The following is a 21,390-nucleotide window of genomic DNA, read 5'->3' as shown; positions in this document are numbered from 1 at the left end:
GCCCGCTGATAAATGCGCATGTTGACTCTGTGTCTCTGTCATGTTCACTCAACAGACTTTGTGTTTGGCATTATTCGGTATAACATTACTCCTGAGGATGCCACGTGGAGGGGTGAAACACGTGTCGAGTGACTTAACGGTGGTAGTTGTGTTTCACATTGTTTGCCGCATGCGCATTTATCAACGCGCTGGCGAGCAGTGCACTTTATTGCACGACTACTGCTGCATGGCGGAAGTAGCTATATATTGGTCCTTTTCTTACTTGATATAATAATGTACATATTATAAATTGTTAAATATCATTTAAAATCATCAACTGTTGAGTTTCTTCAACGAGCCAGTGGTAGCTTACTACTTATAATGTTAAAATATTCGACGATTCAAAAGCACTTTTTAAATGCCTACTTAAATAAAGGTATTTTGAATTTGAATTCAGAATTTGGAAGGCGTAAACTTCCCCCGAACATCTCCAAGTCTTTCGACGATCTTGACTACGTCATCAGTCCACCTAGAGGGGTTTTGCACATTCACCACATTATCTGGTCATGATCATCACATGATAAAATGATTAATACTCACTTGTGGTAAGGTAGTTTCATATACAGCTTACAAAGGTTAACACGACAGAGCCAGTAGTTATTGTTCTCCACTTTAACCAAAGAGTTCAGGATGTTGATGACCAGAGTCCAGTGGGCGCTGTTGAAAAGCGCTGCAGACAGGTTGGTTAGCGAAGTCAGGGTGTGATTCACGGTCGAATGTATTTCATCGGAGAGACCCTGTCGTGACAAATTGTTAATTTTAATTTAATATCGACTAAAAACATCGATTAAATAAACGTCAAACCATCTGTTCTTAAATATTTCGTGTGAGTCTTGTCAATCACGTCCCTTCTTCGTCTCACTGCTCAAATACCTCAGGCGGTGGCTTTGGTATGCGGGAAGGGCTAGTTAACTGGTGAGGTATTTGAGTAACAAGGACGGAGGAGAAAGAAGGTTAAGGAATCTATTCTTAAATATCTCGTGTGAGTCTTGTCAATCACGTCCCTTCTTCGTCTCACTGCTCAACTCTACTACCTTAGGCAGTGGCTTTGGTGTGCGGGAAGGGCTAGTCAACTGCTGAGGTATTTGAGTAACAAGGACGGAGGAGAGAGAAGGTTAAGGAATCTGTTCTTAAATATCTCGTGTGAGTCTTGTTAATCATGTCCTTTCTTCAACTTACCGCTTACACAGCTCAAAAGGTGAATATACTATGCGCGCCAGTGCTAGTCTCATGCAGAGGTACTTAATTAATAAGGACGGAGGAGATAGAAAAAGTTAAGAAATCTGTTCTTAAATATCTCGTGTGCGTTCCATTAATCGCGAACTTCCTCTACTCACCACTTATACAGCTCAAACAGTACTATGCGCACAAGTGTTAAATATCTGCAGAGATATTTGAGTAACAAGGACGATGTATTTAGACTATCGTCAAGCCATCTGGTCTTAAATACCCTCGTGTGCGTCATGTCAATCACGCCCTGCTCCATCTTATCGCTCACATACCCCAGAAGACAATAGTGTGCGCACTAACGCTTGTCATCTGCTGAGGAATTTGAGTAACAATGTCGTGAGAGTTAAACTAAAGCCAAGAAATTTGATCTTAAATATTTTGTGTGCGTCCCCGCTCACATACCTCTGGCGGTGGTATGATAAGAGGTATTTGAGTGACAGATATGGGGAACTTGACCAACGTAAAGCCTTCTTTCCTTTCTTAATATCTCATGTGGGTCTTGTCAATAACACCGAGAGCCGTCTTATCGCTCACATACTTCAGACGTTAACGAGCACTTCCGCGGGAACTTTAGGCAGACGACAAGCAGTCTGTTCTTAAGTATCTCGTGTGCGTTTTGTCAATTAAGTCTTCCCCTGTCACTTACATACATGACGTGGTACTTTCTGTATAAAAATGGTAATTTAATAATTATATAATTATAACTTACCTTTAAAATAATATCCATTAATTTATCGATGCCGAGAGAGTCAGCTATATCTCTCGCTGTCATAGCATAGCTTCTCCATCTATTATAGTCACCGTGCGATAGGTCTAACGCAGAGTTCAAATAGCTAGCTATACAGACCCTAACCATACCCCTGATCTGAGGGTCACTGTGACCTTCGAGTAATCCGAATACATCGCACATATGTTGAAACTCAAAATCCCTTTCACTTCTATCTTCTATCTCTATCTTTTGACATTTGACTTCACTTTCATTGGGAGGTAAGTCGGTGCGTTTGAGAGGTTTCTTCCTCTCGTTCTTATTTAGATCTTTCAATGCATCTAGGTTGTCTAGATTAGTTGCCGACTCCCCAAAGTGATCGAATTTCATGTCTAAATCGATGCTAGATGATAAAACATCACCGCTGCTTGACATAGGATAACCTGATGATATAGGGTCGTTGCTGCCGGACATGTTGGAGTTTGATGTGAAATTACTGTTTGTCATATTAGCGTTTGTGCTATCAGCGCTTATTCCGCTTGCAACAAGGTCTATTTTCGCTAACATCTTGCAATCTAGAACATTCGATTGTGTGTCTTTTGAACTCTTTCGTTCCGGACTGTCGGTTCTGTCGGCTGACTTCTTAGACGTCTGTAAATGTGACTGCGTGTTCGTTTGTGTGTCTGTGCTTTTGTTCGATAACTCTTGGCTCGTGGACTCCGTTATGGAGTCCTGGTAACATACATTCCTTTCAAGTATGAAATCACTTATGTTGTCCGGGCAGAAATCTACACCTTCTGTGGAGCCTGCAGATTAAAAACATTACTTTTATGCTACATCTTTTCAAAGTTACGATCAGTATTTTGGATGAATACCACATATCTGGAAGATTTTTGGCCTAAGGATACATCAGTTTATTTATATGAGTATCTAAACTATGGCAATATACAGAGTGATTTGTTATAGGTATAAAAGATTTAAATAGGTGAATATATAAATAAATGGCTTGCAATTAATTCACGGTACAACACGTCTAAAAATAAATGGTTTCAGAAATAATAAATAACGTAATGGTCGTAGGAACCACATTACTTCATCGTCAATGGCACATCGAACACGGAAATCCCACATCATTGTGAAATTCTTCCGTAGGCTGGTAGGTTTTGGAGGTAATTACAATTTAAAGTCCAAGGTAGAAGTATATTGATCAAACTTAGCCTATGAAAACAATTGTCAACCAATAGATATCGTCGTCTAATCACAAGGCGGGAATTATTGTAGAGCGCTGTCTCTTTCGCACGACGTAAATGTAAAGCGCTCTGGCGTGGGATTCCCCTGATCGATGCCGATGACGTAATGTACCGCCTATATTTCCATACAAATTATAGATTAAAACGTAACACCTGATGTTAGCTGTCAAACTTTTGACATATGTCAAAACAATTAAAATAAATTAAATTTACCTTCGCTATGTCAATTTAAATACAATAATGTAACAGTAAGAAGACTTTCTAGACAGGAAGTAACATAAGTAACTCGCCTGAATAATTGTGCATTTTCAAATCGGCATCTTTATCTATATACATGGTGATCGCTTGTGGATAAATGCGGAGGATCTCTGAAAGACAGTTCAGAGCTGACGCCTTAACAGACACCCTTACCGACCTGTAATGTTAAATATTTGGATGAATTATTATATTAAGATACTAGCTGTGCCCGCGACTTTGTCCGCGTGAAATTAAAAAAAAATATTTTTTTTTTGGGTTAAAATTTTTTTTAAAAATAAAAGTGGCCTAAGTTACATCTTGCTAACCACATACGTGGCTTATACAAGTCCCATCTAAATCAGTTCAACTATTTCAGAGATTACCCGAAACAAAGATAAAAGACACGGAAATTTCTAAAGCATATAATTTTTGTGTATATATATATATACAAACATACACAGATATATATATATATGTATATATATATTTATATACATATATATACATATATATAAATATATATATATATATGACTGACGAACTGACGCTTTGTCCATCCGATATCCTTAACGTTCTAGAGTTCTTGGAAAGGATGTCGGATATTTACAAAGTCTTCCAAAGAGCTATTTTGGCAAAGTTAAGTCTAGGAAATAGATATAACTTCTTGCGCATAATTTTTAATAAGCCATCTACTGATTTTATAACTATCCTACCTGCTGAGTTTTTACTGCAAGAAGAGATGAGAGGCAATATATGGTAGCAAGGTATAGAAAGGAACGAAAGAGAAAATGATGGATAAAAGAAGAACTAGTAAAAGACATTGAGACGGATAAATTAAGATAAAAATTATTATGTAAATAAATGATTAACAGGATATTGTACCCTTCCATCCATTTTAAGGAAGGTACACGAGGCCCCGAAAATGGAGTAATTAAAAAAAACATACCGATCAGGGATAATTCCACCCTTGTTGCCAGTTAACAGAAACTTTGAAGCCAAGAGTCGAGCGCAGTACTTCAACACAACATCATCTTCTACGGACGATCCAATGTTGATCTAGAACAAATAATATATTGAATTATAATTCTGTAATATCGGGACATATCTTCCATAAACATGCCCCGAATACTGGAAAATGTGAATAAGGAGTGGTAATTTATATGGGATTATAGAGGATATGTTCCTAGGTGACAAAATAAAAAATCAATTTAATTGAAGTTTTTGAACATTTTGATTAATTATCTTAAGGCTTGCTTGGCAGTTTTTAAAAGATCCTTCAATTCAAACTTATTACTGATAAGAATTCGTTCCATAGACGGATCAATGTTCATAAATAGCGAAGCCACATTTGCCATTCTTAAACCATCACTAAGATTCTTCAAATTAAATGTCAAGATTCCAATGCTTATTGAAGCCTGTATTATTAAAATGACCACTACATTTACTACATGCATATGTATATATACGGTACATATACAAAAATTACATTTTTGTCTCTATCTGTTTGTTACAGCTAATCTCTAAAATGGCTAGACAGATTTTAATGGGACTTATACTGGCAGGTAGCTAATGTAATAGGGAGTAACTCAGACTAACTTTATTTAAGAAAAAAAAACTTTTTTTTTTTTAATTTCAAGCGAACAACTATTAAATAGGTAAAGATTACGTACCTTGAAACCACTCTCATGCGATAAGTTATGTTCATCATCAAAGTGATCCGTCTCCTCTATCTCCTCCAGCTTCTCCGTCAAGTCCTTTGACAGTTGTTCCGCATCTGGTATCCTTATTTCCGTATCACTCACCGGCGTGTCCGGAGTCTGTTGAATGAAATGTTTATTTTTACCTCACTTACTCTTATCACCAATAAACACGTGATGATATCTCGTTATTCCAGTAATATATAGTGCTATAGACACCAATTTCAATGTGTGGAATTAAATGATATGCTCATTTAGTATATATATATAAACTTATTTGTAAAGAGCAACTGTTGAGTTTCTCGCTAGCTCTTTCTGCAGAACTACCTTCCGAGCCAATGGTAACTTCCTTCCTGTAAGGACCTACTCACACTGCGCCTAGCTCGTGGTCGACCTTTTCAACGGCCAATAAATATGCATGTATATAACGTGATGAAATATGCATGTGGCCGATCAAACGTGCTATTCCTTTTTTTATTTTTAACTTCGTAAATTAGGCTCCTATTTGATTTAAATATATAACTTTGTAAAATGTTTTTATGTATTAAGGACTACTAAAAATGCATTGACATTAAGTCTGCTTTTAACTTCGCACGTTTGACGATTCGTTTTGAACTTTGCATGTTTGACAGTTCGTTTTGAACTTGACGTGTTTGACAGTTCACTTTGAACTTCGCATATTTGAGAGTTAACTTTAAATTAAGACAGTTCACTTTAAACTTAGAGTTTGACCGTCCGCTTCAAACTTTGCGTGTTAGACGGTTCGTTTAAACCTTCGCAGCGACCATCAAAAATCAAAAAAATCCATTCAAACCTATTTTATTAAAAAATTAGTCAACTACGTTCCAATTTGAATTAAAAAAAAACTTGCACCAAAAATAAACCGCAAATAAAACGGAGTATAATTGTATTGTACCCTATTGTCTGAACAATGGTTTCAATAGCACTATATACCTGTCTCAACCCGTACCTGTATAGTAAGATCTTCTACACTCAGACTCGGAGTTGTTAATTGCAGTAAGCTGCCCAACTGTAGGGCTCCACTGAACATTAGTTCCGGCTCACGGGGCTCCGTTAGCGGACTGGGGGCAGTGCGAGTTGATATCACACTTACTGAACCTGAAATACAAATGATGATATATAATAATGAAAATTTTGTATTAATGGTCTATTATTAATGTTATGCTATGTTGACTATCATATTAGAACATGGGTATGCCTAGGTATCTGATATATATATATATATACTACACATTTTGATTATGTTCAAAAGTCTTCTAAATCAGTACAGTAGTTTATTATTTACACTCACATTATATCTACCTAGTTATAAAAACATAAGAATAAATTTATTTAACTTTATTCACAGTGATCACTTTATGCAATATTGTTACAAAGCATGAGTTACAGAACCCTCTAAACAATAAACACGGAACCCTTGGATCAAGAAGTGTCGTGAACACGCGTGATCTAAAAATTATTTATAAATTTTTGTGTACTTTTCTCGGAAATACTAACCGAGTACTATCTTGAACTTACTAGAACTTTATCCGTAGTATAAATAGGTGCACATGCCCATGTCGACAGTTCAGTATTGTTGTTCAAGTTATAAGATTAAGATCTACGATCAGTGATACAAAGTAACTATTTGGTAAGTTATTTGGACAATGATTTCTTGAGCGATTTGGAAGCGTAGTTTGGACTAAGCGAAAGTATACTTTGTGTTAAAGTAGGGTGACCATGTGAATTGTGAATAAAGGACTCCTTGTGAACCAGTGGTGTTTCATTTCGTGTCAGAACCTACAGTACGTAACAATATGATGAGAAATATGTGTAAAGGCTTTAAGGCTTTTATATCTACAAACAATCTCCCTGTATATTCACTGTACTGAGTACACATGATTTAGTTGTAAGAACACTTACTAATATTCCTTCTATGTCCTTTCTCGTTCTGTCTGTCATCTAGACAGACTAGCCTAGGTTGTTTCTCCAACAAAGCCTTCTTTTGCTGACCATTAGCTTGAGATAACAGGACGGACAAACATTCCATTACTGCGTTCTGCACGTTGTGTTCCGTTGTCGTCAGTTCCAAATAGTGAATACACAATTGATATAGCTGGAAAGATGACACAAGGCATTATGGTCAGATATTGTAAAATTAGTATTAAAACCTTGATATCTAAGATTTTGAATTACTAAATTTTGTAAAACTAGTTTGAGTTTTCAACATAAAGATATGACAGAAAGTGGTATGTCTCTTTAGTCATAAATTCGTCTAGTTAGAGTGGTATTGTAGTTTACATATTATAATACATATATTAAGGATGTGTTATATATCTATATGTAAATTAATCCCCGTTTCTCTTGTTCATGCTCTGTCAAAAGTTCTCATGGAAATGAAATAGAAATTTGGAAAGATTCTTCTTATGTTTCATAAAATATAATGACCCTTGTAACTTCTCACATACACGCATATGGTCTTCGCATTTTTTAAAAGTTCGCTTTCAATTTCGTGCGTTTGACAGTTCGCTTTAAGCTTCCGGCATTTGACAGTTCGCTGTGAACTTCGTGCGTTTGACAGTTCGCTGTGAACTACGTGCGTTTGACAGTTCGCACTGAACTTCGCACGTTTGACATTTCATTCGTTGCAAATATATATTGTCGTTTAATGGCTGTATGAATTATTGATTACGAAATCAATTTATTTATTTCACATTTAGTCAATAAATAAAGTTGTAGGTAAATAAGTTATGTAATTTTTTTTTATTAGAATATTACTGGAGAATAACTTCTGACAGTACACAGTGCTTTAATTATAACCCAATTCATTAAACATTTAATCTTACCACAGATTATGATGACCCATGTAATCAAATAGATAATTAAAACCAAAACAAACCTCTAAATAATCCTGTACACTGAATAAATCATTATTAGTGAATCTCTCCATGTCGTTAATCTGGAACATGGCTTTGATAATGCAAAACCATCCAATTACGGCCGTGTCACTGGCTGCTATTGGCCACAGGTGTTCTAGAAACAAAATTTTATAACTTTAATAATATGTGTTCAACTAATTCATAACATTATAAAAGGTTGTCTGGTAGATCGGATCATACCTCAAGCCATAACACCGCCTCTTGTACCAAACAAATTACAAAGTACAAAAATGAATAAACTATTTTCATATACATATACATATCTATTTTCATATACATATATATTTATATATATATACATATATATGTATATGAAATACTATTCGGGACACCTATGGTTTCGCAGAAAATGTACTATGGCTAAAATGATGATTTATGATGATTTAATATATTATATATTAATATACATATGAGACAATATTTCTCGACTGTGTATATACATGCTTCAAACAAACAATAATGCATTGTTATGAAAACAGAGAAACAATATTCAAAGTTTATTATTTGAATTGTCGATTCCTTTAAAGTTTATTCTGCTATATTTTATATTATCACTTTAATGTCTCAAATACCAACTGCTTTACCGACCGGAGACCGCAATGGACCTGGATCATAACCATTATTAACAGCGCCATCTATGTAGTGTCAAGGTTAAACAGCCACTGTTTTACCGACATTAAATAAGCAATAAAAAAACTAGTTACTTAACATGTATAATACTTATTTTAATTTGTTTTATTATAAGTATATATGTTATATACGTATGTATGTATGTTTAAGTATGTATGTCTATGTATGTTTATGTATATTTATGTTCATTTGTTTGTGAATGTGTGTTTTTTTTGTACACGTGAACTACCCTTTATAAGTACTTTTATCTTTTCCTTACTGTGGTTGTCTGTAAGAGATTGCCTTGTGTGATAAGACCGCCCCTTGTACTTTTCTGCATATTATTGTATCTGTATATTGTGTGTCTTATCGTGTACAATAACGAATATTAAATAAATATTAAATAAATATTAAATAAATAAATACTTAAATAATAAACTAACCAAACACCCGTCCGAGTATGTTAGTGAGCAGGGGCTCCCTGTGCGAAGTCAGATGGGCAACGCATGCCGCTATTCCTCTTCTTACTGAAGCCTCAGGGCAATCCACGTGCGAGAGCAGTGATTTTGATAGCTCTGAAAATATATCAATTTAATTAATACTAACATTTAATGGGGTTCATATGAAGGCTCAAGGTCACCCGGAAATCAATGGAGAGTAGACCTCTCGGACCCTTCTCGGAGTTTCGCTAAAAAATGAAGGTCCAAGAGAAACCAAGGTCACTGACGTAGATCGAAGAATTGCTCTGGTCTCACGTGGACGGAGCATATGGCCAGTGCAATCATTGGGGCCGAAAAGTTCACGAATACCGATCACGAGATAGTACGAGATCAGTTGGTCTTCCACCGGGTGGACCAGCGACATAGTTTAAGTTGTGGGCTTGAAGAGAGCAGAGGAAGACAGGTCATTGTTGATTACCGCAGTCTTTAAAGTAAATAGTAGTATAAAACAATGTTGTAAAAAATCCAACTACGAATTTGCAAGTAATAAATGTGTCAACATATGTTATTCTCAATATATATATCTATAATAACTCATAATAATTAAGAACATCTTTATTGTTTCTATCCTAAGAAGACTACAAGGCATAGGATTCTCCCAAAGACATATATATATAGTGATATAACGTACTTGTTATGCTTGTCAAATGGATTGCGAGACTGTCTAATATCCTTTTGATGAAAATGATCAAGTCATTTAAAGTACTTACCAGAAATCTCCTCATCTGTTGTGTATTCAGCAAGCGCATTCAATATACGAGGCAAATTCAACTCTAACGCCTCCACAATTAGTTGGATTTCGTTTGTATGATGTACTATTTGACTTAATTTTGGGAACAGTGTTTGTGCTTGAGTTCTTATCTTGCCAACGCCGGGACGCAGCCAGCAGTCTCCTAGGCATATTCTGGATAGAGCTGCCCTGATCCATCTAGAAAATAATACAAACTTTTTTTGATCACCATACTAAATGCACAGGTGATTAAAAGCAACCAATATTAAAGATGTGTAAATTTTTTTTTCAGCAGACGCACACTTCTGGCTTCTCCCCAAGGTCTCCACGATAACCGATACTGCCCTATCTATATCCCGCTGGTCCGCTTCCCGCAACCTTAACTATGTCATTGCTCCAGCTAGTGAGAGGTACACACACCGCATCCCTGCCAGCCTGTGGTCACCGTTTGAGAACCTTTCGTCCTCAACAGCCATATTGACGAACAAACAATTTTTCGAGCTACATGGGTGCTCTTGGTTCTTCTGATAATCCGTTCATAGCTCATTTACTATCAAATGTATTAATAGGTAAACCAAAACAAAAGGTTCAAAAATAATAAATAACAATGATAATAATAGCAAATAGTAAGAAAGGCATTTTCAAAATTGGAACAGTAAACTATGGTGATCATAATAAACTATTCAGTTAATCATCATCATTTCACCTGTAGAACAGCTATTATGGCTGGACATTGTTTGCTGTTCTTGCGAGTACTAAAGCAAACTATACTAGAAATTGCCAATATATATCTCATTATTTAATCTCATAAAAATATACATTTCAGTTTAATTTTTGCTATAAATGAAAGCTATGTAAGGGACTAATATATAGCTACTTCCGCTATGCAGCAGTAGTTGTACAATGAAGTGCACCGCCTGCCAGCCCGCTAATAAATGCCCGTGCGGTGAACAACTTCCACTGTTAATCTACTCTAGACGTGTTTCACCCCTCCACAGGGCATCCTCAGGAGATGTTAGACTGATTTGGTCAGTTCGGCTTATTGCACGACTACTGCTGCATAGCGAGAGTAGCTAATATTAGTCCCTTTCTTAGTTAGGAAGGACTTCCACGAGGTAACGCCTGAATCTTTTAGATATGAAAGCTATGAGTCTGAGTGGTGGTGAAAAATTGGTGCCATAGACAAAAGCTACAAGTCTGACTTGTAATTATAAGCCAAAGGTTTAAAATAATCTATGTCACGGCAGTTTTTGAAGATTTTCCATTCAAACCCCCTGGGCTGTATATGACCTACACTTTAAAAATTAAAAAAGAAATTTAGAATGTACGCTTTACTCTTTTCAATACTTCTATAATCTACTTCTATAATTAACAGAAAAAAGTTATAAACTTTAATATGTATTAGTAGTGAAGTTATCTGTATTGAAGCCTACAATTCATTTAAGAATCCTTTGTTTTTCAATGAGAACTGCAAATGGCCTGAACGGGAAGTTCAGCGGGGGTCATATACACCCCACATGGCATGGAATGTGTTAAATAAATATTTATTTATATGTTTCTATTAATATGTCTAAAATTATTATTAGCACTTTACCTTGCGCTTTTGTTATAGTCTATTTGATTTTGAAGAATTATATTGGTTTTGTAAGAGTGGAAGGCAAAGCCACCTGCCACTGCTCGATTCAATGCCTCATCTCCAACTAGACGTACTTCAGCCTGTAATGAGAATTACAATTAAGCAAATGGACAATGTAATTAATATAAATGGTCTGTACTTGCCAAGAATTTATACAAGTGTTAAATATAAGGCTACATCTGGACAAGATGTCATTATGTACTTTTGCTCTGAAATTGGTAGATTTTAAACGTGTTAAATATATATCTACACCTGGACATGATGTGAATATGTACATTTACTCTTACATTGGAAGGTTCTAATAGGCTTACAACTAGCCTTCTATTGGGACATATTTCTATTTGATCTGTGAATCAACATGTTTTTGTATTGATAAAGGCTCTTTGCACATCATTGTTGTTGTTTCAGCCCATAGACACCCACTGCAAAGTGTTGATCTGATACCATAATTGCCACTCTTTGCAGACAGGTTAGCGATTGCAGTGTGGTATTGTGGTATGAAGAGGACACTGCCGCTCATCATTTAGAATCTTGTTTGTTAAACAGTGACAAGAATAGGATGCTATATAACTAATACACAAATGTAAATTTCATATAATAAGATATCCTGTGAATCAAACCAGAGACCTATGATTGCTAGTCTCTAGTCCGCTTGGCTATGATTGCTCATTTTGCAGATTATCATAATCATCATTTTAGCTACAGGATGTCTCGGGGAGCTCAAACTTTGCTAACTTTTAACAGGTTTTGGGCTAGGCACCCTAAGCATCTCCCTCACAACCATTGAATCTACTAATGCCACTTTGCAGTAGTGCAGAAGTGCATGTATTTTATAAAACCTCTCCATTCTCAATAAGAGCAGTTAGGAGCAACCTGTAACTAACATTCATGTGATGTAACTTCTTTTCAGGAAACAGTCAACTATTTATATGATTCCTTTAAGTGTTGCCAGTTGATAAAACCAAACAGCAATATGTACAGGAAAGTGATTGAATGATGATTTATACCTAGAGAATCAATTATTTTCATTTCATTTACTTAGAAAGGGTTGAATGGAGGTTGTGAAATCGCTTGACACATTGTAATAGAAGATATTTTAATAGTTGTTAACTTACCAAAGTGAGTCATTATTACTAGTGCATAATATAAAACACAAAAATGTGTCTTCTTTCTTTAGAATTTACACCTTCTACTACAATTTATTCTTTTCACTTATTTTATATCATCATTTTAGCTTAAACAGTCCCCTGTTGTAATAGGCCAACCCCTTAAATATCCAATAGGAACTGTTAGTTGCATTTTATGTCCAATGGCTTCCAACAATCTTAACAAATTTATCACCTTGAATGAGGACATTCTAAATTGTGATCGACAGTCTATGGTCTTCATTCCAAAACTTTAAGGCTCTAGTAGCAGATCTGGGCGCAATGTCACCTATCGATTCCCACGTTAACTAGCCAATTTGCTGGTTGATGTTGGATGCTTACATCCGTTCTACGAATCGCATTCCGAATTTTATGTCTCTTGTTTACAATATTGAATTTAAGTGTCGTATATTAATTCTGTCAGGTACATATAGTGCAACAAACATCTAGAAACATGTTATTACTCACACTATCATTGCTTGCCAAAGATAACAATGTTGGCACGGCAGAATGAAGGAGATTTGCATAATGTCGAGCGCAGTTAGGGCGACTGCCCAATGCACCTAGGCAACGACCGAGCGTCCCAGCCGCCGCTTGTATTTCATGTCCCCTGAAATTATACCATCGTAAAATATAAACTCAAAAATATCATGAATTACATCAATCACAATTACACACAACTGACTTTGAATTTGCTTCGCCGCTTTTTAGAAACTCCAACGATTTCTCTGCCTTTTCTAATATATTCATGACTGCTCATTTGTTCAAACAGCTGAAATGCACCATAACTATAATGTTAATGATTTTGTAAATTGAAAACAAATATCCATCGCGAAATTCTTACAAACAAACGAAAAGAAAATCAATTTATATGACGTTTGGGAATACGTTCAAAAATTTAGTGATGCATTTCAAGTTTTGTACACTAACAAAGTGACATTCGAATTCAAAATTATCACATAGTATAGTTTAAAGTATAATTTCATGTAAATTATATAAAATCAAATGATGTATACACGGTAAGTTATATATATGTACGAAATGTAAACACTATAATTAGAGCGGAAAGAAAAAACAATAATTATAATATAATTTAAAGTTTATCAATTATAATGGATTTTATATAATAAACAATAAAATGTGTATAATAATCCTTTAATAAATATAATAAATTTACGGCAATTACCATATATATATATATATATATAAGAGATTGTCGTGGACACCTTTATCCAAACGTTTTCAGATTTAGTTTCAATTTCTGGTTTTTCACATTAGTAATTAAAACTGTATACATTATTTATATAATAGCATTTCTCTTAGGTTCATTCATTCCACTACGGATCTGCAAGCTTAGTGAAGGTCCATAAGGTGGTTAAATATAAATCAGCTTAAAAACTTACAAAACACAAAAGAACTGATATTTTACTTTTATGTAAAGCGCCCTTTCATTAGTATTAAAATATTTTAAATCGAACATAGGCGATTGTTCCCCAGTCCTATGAATTTCCATAGACAAAAAATGATAACACAAGTGACATACCGATAACAAAGTTTATAAAGGTCAAGAGAAGTTTTTGGAAATAGCCTATAAATATGTCAGAACAGGGCGATCAAGACATTAACGTTATGCTTGGATTAAAAACTGTACTAGCTCAAATTGAGTCCGCTGTATCTAGACGTAGTAAAGTAAGTTTTGTTATGGTTTTGCCGATCTATAATAGCGTTATAGTAATTTAAGGTTAAACTTTAAAAAGATCAGATATCATATTAAATTAAAACAGTTTTAACATTAGTGTTTCAAGCCGGTATCTCTTTTTTTTCTAAAGAAGTGATATCATTAGGGACTTATCTCCTTTACTCTTTTTATACATTTATATCTTACACTATTTGAAACCGTATAGGATGAATAATGTAGTAAAAATACGATATAGTTTATTACCGTTAGTGTACTGTGGCTATCTAAATGGCAAAATATGTGAATGCTGAACAAAAGCGAGTGAACGGGCGTAACATTTATTGGGAAATATTGTTTCTTTAACCCTTAAAGGTCCATGCCGCCACAGTGGCGGCATACACAAGTCGGCGCTGTTTTAGCGGAAACATATCATTAAGAGGGCATGAAAGATTACTGGATCAGTAGAGTTGAGATCAATATAAAGTTAGGCACTCTATATATCGCAAGTGTTATTTTAAAATAAAAAGAACAAAATATATCACCAAATTAGTGTGCAAAATTTGAATTTATTTTGAATTTAAGTAGTGTTATTTCAAAAAATGGAATTTAGCAGTGATTGTGAAGATAATGAGAGTAGTGATGGTGAGATAGAATTTGAAGCACATAATGAAACTATGAACAGTGAAAGTGATAATAGTGACAATTACATAGTTCCTCCTAAGAGACAGCATGTACTAAGAACTGACAGTGACATGAAGAATAGTGAAGATGGTGACGAATATCATTTAGAACACATAGAAGGCGCAAATAAAAATGATAAATGGAAGGATGTAACAGAAAAAGACAATTTCCTTTTTAGTTTTACATTCAAAGCTGCTGGGCGAACTGCAAGACCACAAATATCTATATAACAAGACCATTGGACATATCAAATTATATTTCATGGGTATATGAATAGATCAAATAGTGAAAACCACTAATAATTTTGCACATATGAGGTTGAGTGAGTAAAAGTTTGGCTTTCATGGGTGAACATTACACATGAAGGCCATACCTTCATTGGTGTAATTCTAAATATGGGAACAATGCCACTTGTAAACATATTGGAATATTGGACAACTAGGATCAACAGCAGAATTCCTTTCTATTCAGAGGTATTCACAAGAGACCAATTCTGTCAATTTTTCTGGATGTTACATCTACAAGGCAATGCATCCTCTAATAAATCTTTGAGAACCCGAGTTGGAAAGGCAAACAAATTTTTGCAATTTATTGATTCAAAGATTGCAGAGCATTTTATGCCTGGTAAGGATATTTGTGTGGGAGAATCAATCAACAAGATCAAGGGGAAAATAGGATTTTAATAATATAACCCCAAAAAGCCGACCAAATGGGGCATAAGAATTTATGTATTGGTGGATTCAGAAACCGGATATGTATACTCTACACTAAGGAAGTTTAACAACTGGCTTTGGAGAAACTAGAACATCCTGTTAGCTCTGGAATTCCATTTACCTTAGTTAAAAAACTTCTAGACAACATTCCAAATGCCAAAGGCCGTCACCAGTATACTGATAGATACTTTTATATCCCACTAACAAATTAACTTTTAAAAGTAAAGGTTCATTTAACTGGTACAGTAATGCAAACTCGTAAATACTTGCCAGTTACTATAAAGAAACCAAAATTTTCTGCAAATTCAACTGTGGCTAATAAGAAAGAAGATACATTAGTTCTTTATTGGAAAAGAAAATGAATCATAACTTTCCAGAGCACCAGTGATGCAGCATCACTTATATCAGTTACAAGGAGAACACACAGTGGTGCCACAATAAACTTATTGACACCAATTGTGGCTATACATTATAGTAAAAACATGAGACCAGTTCATCATGCTGACCAATATTCAGCATCATATAGTATAAGAAAATCCCTTAAACGGTGGAGAAAAAAGAGTATTTTTTTGGGGCATGGAGAGGTGTATTATCAATGCTTAAAGTAACAAGGCAACAGAGAAACGAAACACTATTTACACATATTAGTAGCAAATTTCTAGCATCAAATGCCATCTACTGAACAACCTTCAACATCAAGCGTAGACATTTGACTAAATAATCAGCTTCACATAATTCGTTCAGGAACCAAAAAAGACTGCAGTATGTTCCGACAGGAATACTCCAGGGAAAAGAGAAGAAACACATAAATACTGTGATACTTGTACTCGGAAGCCAAAATTTCACATCGGTCATTGTTTTGCAAAATATCACACTGAAAAATTACGGAAAATAAAAATTTATGATGTTACGTATTATAAATACTATAAAACTCAATAAATCAGTTTTAATGAATTCTGTTTTTTAAAACATCTATGCATGCTGATATTGTTAGCCCGAGGGCTTTTACAGCTTCATCGGAACCAAGTTCATGGAGCTGAAGGATCTGTGAACTCAGTTCTAAAATAAAACAGAAGCTGGACGCATTTCGGTTGTATGATGTTGTTCGTGTAGTAAACTGGTCTGCCAGACTAGAGTTATGAGCATGGACCACAGGCGAGCTAAGGATGAATCTTGATTCAATCTCGCCCATGGAGTTTTTGGTTAGTGAGCGAGCTCCTAAAAACAAGTGTTGTATAACATGCATATATTTTTTTAAGCCTATAAGTGAGAAATAACTCAGTAAATATAATTTGGTCCAACTATCTGGTACTCACTTCAGAGAAATTTTGCCGATCAGGTGAAACTAAATATTGCAAGCAATGCCTTTTCTTTAGACTTGAATAGGCGCCTCAAGAAGGTAGCTACTTTGCAAATTAGTTGATTAAAGTTGAAGGGGCTTTTATGACTTGATTGTCAAAGCGTACAATGGTGTCGCTATAAATTATCTTAGTGGCTAATAATATTAATAGCATGCAGTGTAAGACGTCCGCTAATAAGGTAGACAGATGACCTAGTTAGGGTCTTGAGGAGATCCTGGATGCATTCCTGTAGTAAATCTATGAGGGAAGCCTATGCATAGCAGTGGATGTCTTACGGCTGCAACTGTGATGTTGAAACAGCTTTCCTGATAAACCATTTATGAAATTACAGGATCTACCACAAGTTATACCAAGATTAGTTGCAGTATCGAAAATAAAACCAGCCTCTTTAGTGGTTCAGGCATATGAAGCGGGACAAAAGCATTTCGGGGAGAACTATGTGAATGAGCTTGCAGATAAAGCCAGTGATCCACTGATACTAGATAAGTGTAAGGAAATAAAATGGCATTTTATAGGCCACTTGCAAACAAACAAAATCAACAAACTCCTCGGCTCTCCCGGTTTGTTTATGGTCCAGACTGTTGATTCAGAGAAACTTGCTGATAATTTGAACAAACAGTGGGTTAAGTATAGAAAAGACGATGAGAAACTTAAAGTTATGGTGCAGATTAACACTAGTGGAGAAGAAGGTAATGTATTTTTTTTTACACAGGATGATTGGTTATAGGTGTCAATAAAGATCTTTACAGCATTTACACCTATTTCCAGTCACTCATATATAGTGATCACTACTAAATATGTTCTTTAATTTTTTATAATTAGAATGCAACAGGCCAATAATTTGTTGCAGTGCAAAATTTGAATTTATAAATAGTTAACAATAATTAATTTTTATGTGTAATAATCTAAGTTTTTAAAACTATATTATCATTACATTGTTTATTATTTCTGAATCTATTTATTGTCTCATAAGGTGTACCATATATTAATGCTTTTAAATCTACAACCAATCTCACTGTATATATATGAGATAAGAACATATATAACTAATTATATTATCTCTACAAATATCAAATGCCAGGAATTAAATGCGAAAAATTTCTGATCTCAATTTATTTGCTGTTTTAATTTTTTTATTACAACCTTTTATATCATTCTATATTTATTAACTGTTGTACTAGTTTTTTTAATTATTAAGAAATATTTAAAAACATAAATGTAGTCATTCTCAAGTTATGGAATGACTAAAAGAAATAGACATATTTTTTTTATACATAGATAGAATGTGTATCTGAAATAATAATTAAATATATTGCAATAACATTTCAAAGCAAACTGTGATTATATTTGATTAACTATATTTTACAGCAAAAAATGGTATAGAACCATCGGAAACAAGCAAACTTGTAGAACATATATTGAAGAATTGCCCAAATCTTGAATTTGTTGGTCTTATGACAATTGGCCAATATGACTATGATATGTCAAAGGGTCCAAATCCAGACTTTATTACATTGGCAAAATGTCGAGAAGAGGCTTGTCAGAAATTAAATTTGGACATAAACAATGTCGAGTTGTCTATGGGAATGTCCACAGATTATACACATGCCGTAAGTATTGTCTTTTTACATGAACTTATGATATATTTTCGTAAAAATAAAAATTAATTTATAAACATACTAACAGAATATAAGTAAAATATAGTTTTAAATGTATGTGTTCAATGGTAATAACATTAAAAATGGCGGCATGTATTTTAAACTGTTTTGAACAGTTATATATTACAGGAGTTACCTTGATGAACTGCATAAATAATTACAAATATAGTGATTATCTCATAAATACTTTCTGGAATTCTATTAGGTGGGCCAGAAAGTAATGTGAAAAACCGATTGATTTTTACCGTTCCTGCATTTGTATACTAGATGTCAAAAGGTTGTCGATAACGATGGTGAACATATAGTTGATTAGTAATAAAAACTTAAAAATGTAGTCGCGTGAATTTAACTCAAGAAAGCGACATTACTTTCTGGTCCCCCTAATATATTAAAATACAAGAACACATAATATGTATATAATATTCCTAATTGACTATAATTTAAACTAAATGTTTTTCAGTTCCATTAACTCTATTACTTATAGGTGCCACTTGGTACAGGCCTCTCTAAGATCTCTAAACTCTGTAATTATGGTACAGTATGGTCCAAATGACTTGTAAATGATATAATACATATACCTAGAGGAATTCATTGACATATTTTTTGGAACATACTGATTTTCGAAAGTTGTAAGACCATACCATTACCCATCATATCTAATAGATTCAGGCGTTACCTTGCGGAAGTCCATTCTAACTAAGATTGGGACTAATATATACATGCGCGTGCGGCAAACAATGCGAAACACAACTACCACCGTTAAATCACTTCACACGTGTTTCACCCCTCCACGGGGCATCCTCAGGAGATGTTATACCGACCAGTGTCACAAGGTGCTCACTCGGTATTTAGCACTGGTTCATTGCACGACTACTGCTGCATAGCAGAAGTAGCTATGTATTAGTCCCTATCTTAGTCATTACCCATCACTCTACCCATTTCCAATGTGTTTCTATGAAAAATCGAAGTCAACAATTTATTTATTGATAATTAACATAGTGTGTTTTAAAATAAAATGTGAACCGATAGCCTTGTTAAGGAAGACACTGGATGCAAGCTATGGAATAGTTCTATGTCCAACATTAGATATCCTCTGGCTGAGATGAAGATATGAAATTTCGTATTTTTCATTTTTATAGGAAACTAAGGATTTGGAGCTATTTACTCTACCCTGGATAACGAATCTCTCATGTTGCATGAACTTCAGCTGAAGCTCCAGAAACTCCTGGAGAATATATGTTTAGAATTAGTGCTGCACTAATAGATATTAGACTGGCATTGCATCTATGATCTCCATTACTATTGAAGCTAATATTGTTCCTATATATTTATCTATTTGTTTCTTTCTTTTCCAATATTTCAGATTGAGTTGGGTGCTACAACAGTTCGGGTTGGGTCAGTTATTTTTGGGGCTAGACCTCAGAAAAATTAATAGGTATATTATTTGTATTAGAAAATGTCTTCCAAAATGCTTGAACTTATTGTTATGATAGCTATAATAAGGTTAACAGATTATTGACCAGAGAAGTCGTTACAATATTCCGTTAATTTCAATGTCATACAGTGATAAAAAAACATACACTGAAAAAACTTATATAAACATATAATAGTATTAGCCCTCAATATAATAGTGGGTATTCTCATAACCCATTTTATTGTCCCAATAAATCGGGCCATAAAAAATATGTATTGTTACAATTGTGGGGAACAATAATAAATATCACGGAGGGTGATGACGAACATCTGATGGAAGAGGGTGAGGAACATCCTCCTGGTCATTCCTTTCCGTATCCAAAATTCCACTTGAGGGTAGATTCTCAAATTAAGCACAATTTGTCGCGAATCACTTATTATCATTAAAAGAAAATAATAACATAAATTGTTATTACAAATAATCGACTTAACAAAGAATGATTAAGACAAAAGAATAGAGTTGAGTGAATGCGATGTTTCCGGCGCGACGTGCGCGCACTATGGCTGCCCAAGCACGACTACCTCGCAATCGCTTGCGCGCACGCCGATTACACCCGAACGTAGACGACCTCGCTGACCATCCGAGATTTCTATACGTTTGGCGCTCTTCAACTCCGACATATATTTAATTAAAAAGAGTAAATAATTAAAACGCTATAGACGGTTTGCTATGATCTAAGTACTTTTATTACAGATTATACATACATCGTTAGTCCACAACTAAGACACTAGATGACGCTAGTGGTAAATAAATATTATTTTGTTATATTTATTTAACAGTGGACAAAAAACCTTGGCTGATTTTACACCGCAGGTCGGTACTCCCCTGGTGGTGGTGGTCAGCCAGCAGGTCGAAGTGGGGAGCGCCGGTAGTTGACAGAGTATGTATGTTCCGGTGTGAAGTACGAATAGATTCAATCTTAATGACAGAAGCATGTTTTAAGTTTAAAACTCACACCTGTGAATAGATGTCATCGCATCACATCACCCACAAGCACATCAATTGTTCGAATAAATAATATATAAAATCATAATGAAGAGTATTTTTAAAAGAGAATAATGGAAAATTTATCATTGGGGTATCTTTAATGATATGCTATGTTATGTA

The 21,390-nt window shown here is 34.6% G+C and overlaps 2 protein-coding genes across 3 annotated transcripts in view; one reads left to right on the top strand and one right to left on the bottom strand.

Annotated features, from left to right (window-relative positions):
• Positions 1-13,553, bottom strand: part of htt (huntingtin) — a 50,680-nt gene extending 37,127 nt beyond the window's left edge. Inside the window, exons 1-13 of the mRNA XM_068769368.1 lie at positions 13,404-13,553; positions 13,187-13,328; positions 11,532-11,653; positions 9,918-10,135; positions 9,151-9,282; positions 8,059-8,192; positions 7,083-7,275; positions 6,130-6,278; positions 5,133-5,279; positions 4,409-4,518; positions 3,516-3,640; positions 1,979-2,781; positions 580-776 (exon numbers count right to left, since the gene is read on the bottom strand). Coding sequence (XP_068625469.1) covers positions 580-776; positions 1,979-2,781; positions 3,516-3,640; positions 4,409-4,518; positions 5,133-5,279; positions 6,130-6,278; positions 7,083-7,275; positions 8,059-8,192; positions 9,151-9,282; positions 9,918-10,135; positions 11,532-11,653; positions 13,187-13,328; positions 13,404-13,468 — 2,537 coding nt within the window. The 5' untranslated portion in view covers positions 13,469-13,553. The remainder of the gene's footprint in view (positions 1-579; positions 777-1,978; positions 2,782-3,515; positions 3,641-4,408; positions 4,519-5,132; positions 5,280-6,129; positions 6,279-7,082; positions 7,276-8,058; positions 8,193-9,150; positions 9,283-9,917; positions 10,136-11,531; positions 11,654-13,186; positions 13,329-13,403) is intronic.
• A 714-nt stretch (positions 13,554-14,267) lies between these two features.
• LOC137925981 (pyridoxal phosphate homeostasis protein) lies at positions 14,268-21,390 on the top strand. 2 transcript variants are annotated; one of them, XM_068769491.1, is made up of 5 exons: positions 14,268-14,407; positions 17,483-17,840; positions 18,520-18,761; positions 20,173-20,244; positions 21,097-21,390. In XM_068769491.1, the coding sequence occupies exons 1-4, from the start codon at positions 14,315-14,317 to the stop codon at positions 20,239-20,241; spliced, it is 762 nt and encodes a 253-aa protein (XP_068625592.1). In that variant the 5' UTR covers positions 14,268-14,314; the 3' UTR covers positions 20,242-20,244; positions 21,097-21,390. The 2 variants fall into 2 exon arrangements, with proteins under 2 accessions (XP_068625592.1, XP_068625591.1); XM_068769490.1 differs by having other exon boundaries at positions 20,173-21,390.

The sequence above is a fragment of the Battus philenor genome, unplaced genomic scaffold, assembly GCF_028537555.1.
Source record: "Battus philenor isolate CCGP_79_NKW_IND1 unplaced genomic scaffold, ilBatPhil1.0.hap1 SCAF_28, whole genome shotgun sequence".
In the NCBI taxonomy this organism is placed as follows: Eukaryota; Metazoa; Arthropoda; class Insecta; order Lepidoptera; family Papilionidae; genus Battus; species Battus philenor.
The sequence above is the reverse complement of the archived record's forward strand: the minus strand, read 5'-3'. Positions and strand labels throughout refer to the sequence as shown.

Bases quoted from the DNA above. Each gene is read 5' to 3' on its own strand.
- LOC137925981 (XM_068769491.1), top strand. From the start codon at position 14,315: ATGTCAGAACAGGGCGATCAAGACATTAACGTTATGCTTGGATTAAAA. The intron at 14,408-17,482 runs GTAAGTTTTGTT...ATGAAATTACAG, and splicing joins CTGTATCTAGACGTAGTAAA to GATCTACCACAAGTTATACC. The intron at 18,762-20,172 runs GTAAGTATTGTC...CCAATATTTCAG, and splicing joins CCACAGATTATACACATGCC to ATTGAGTTGGGTGCTACAAC.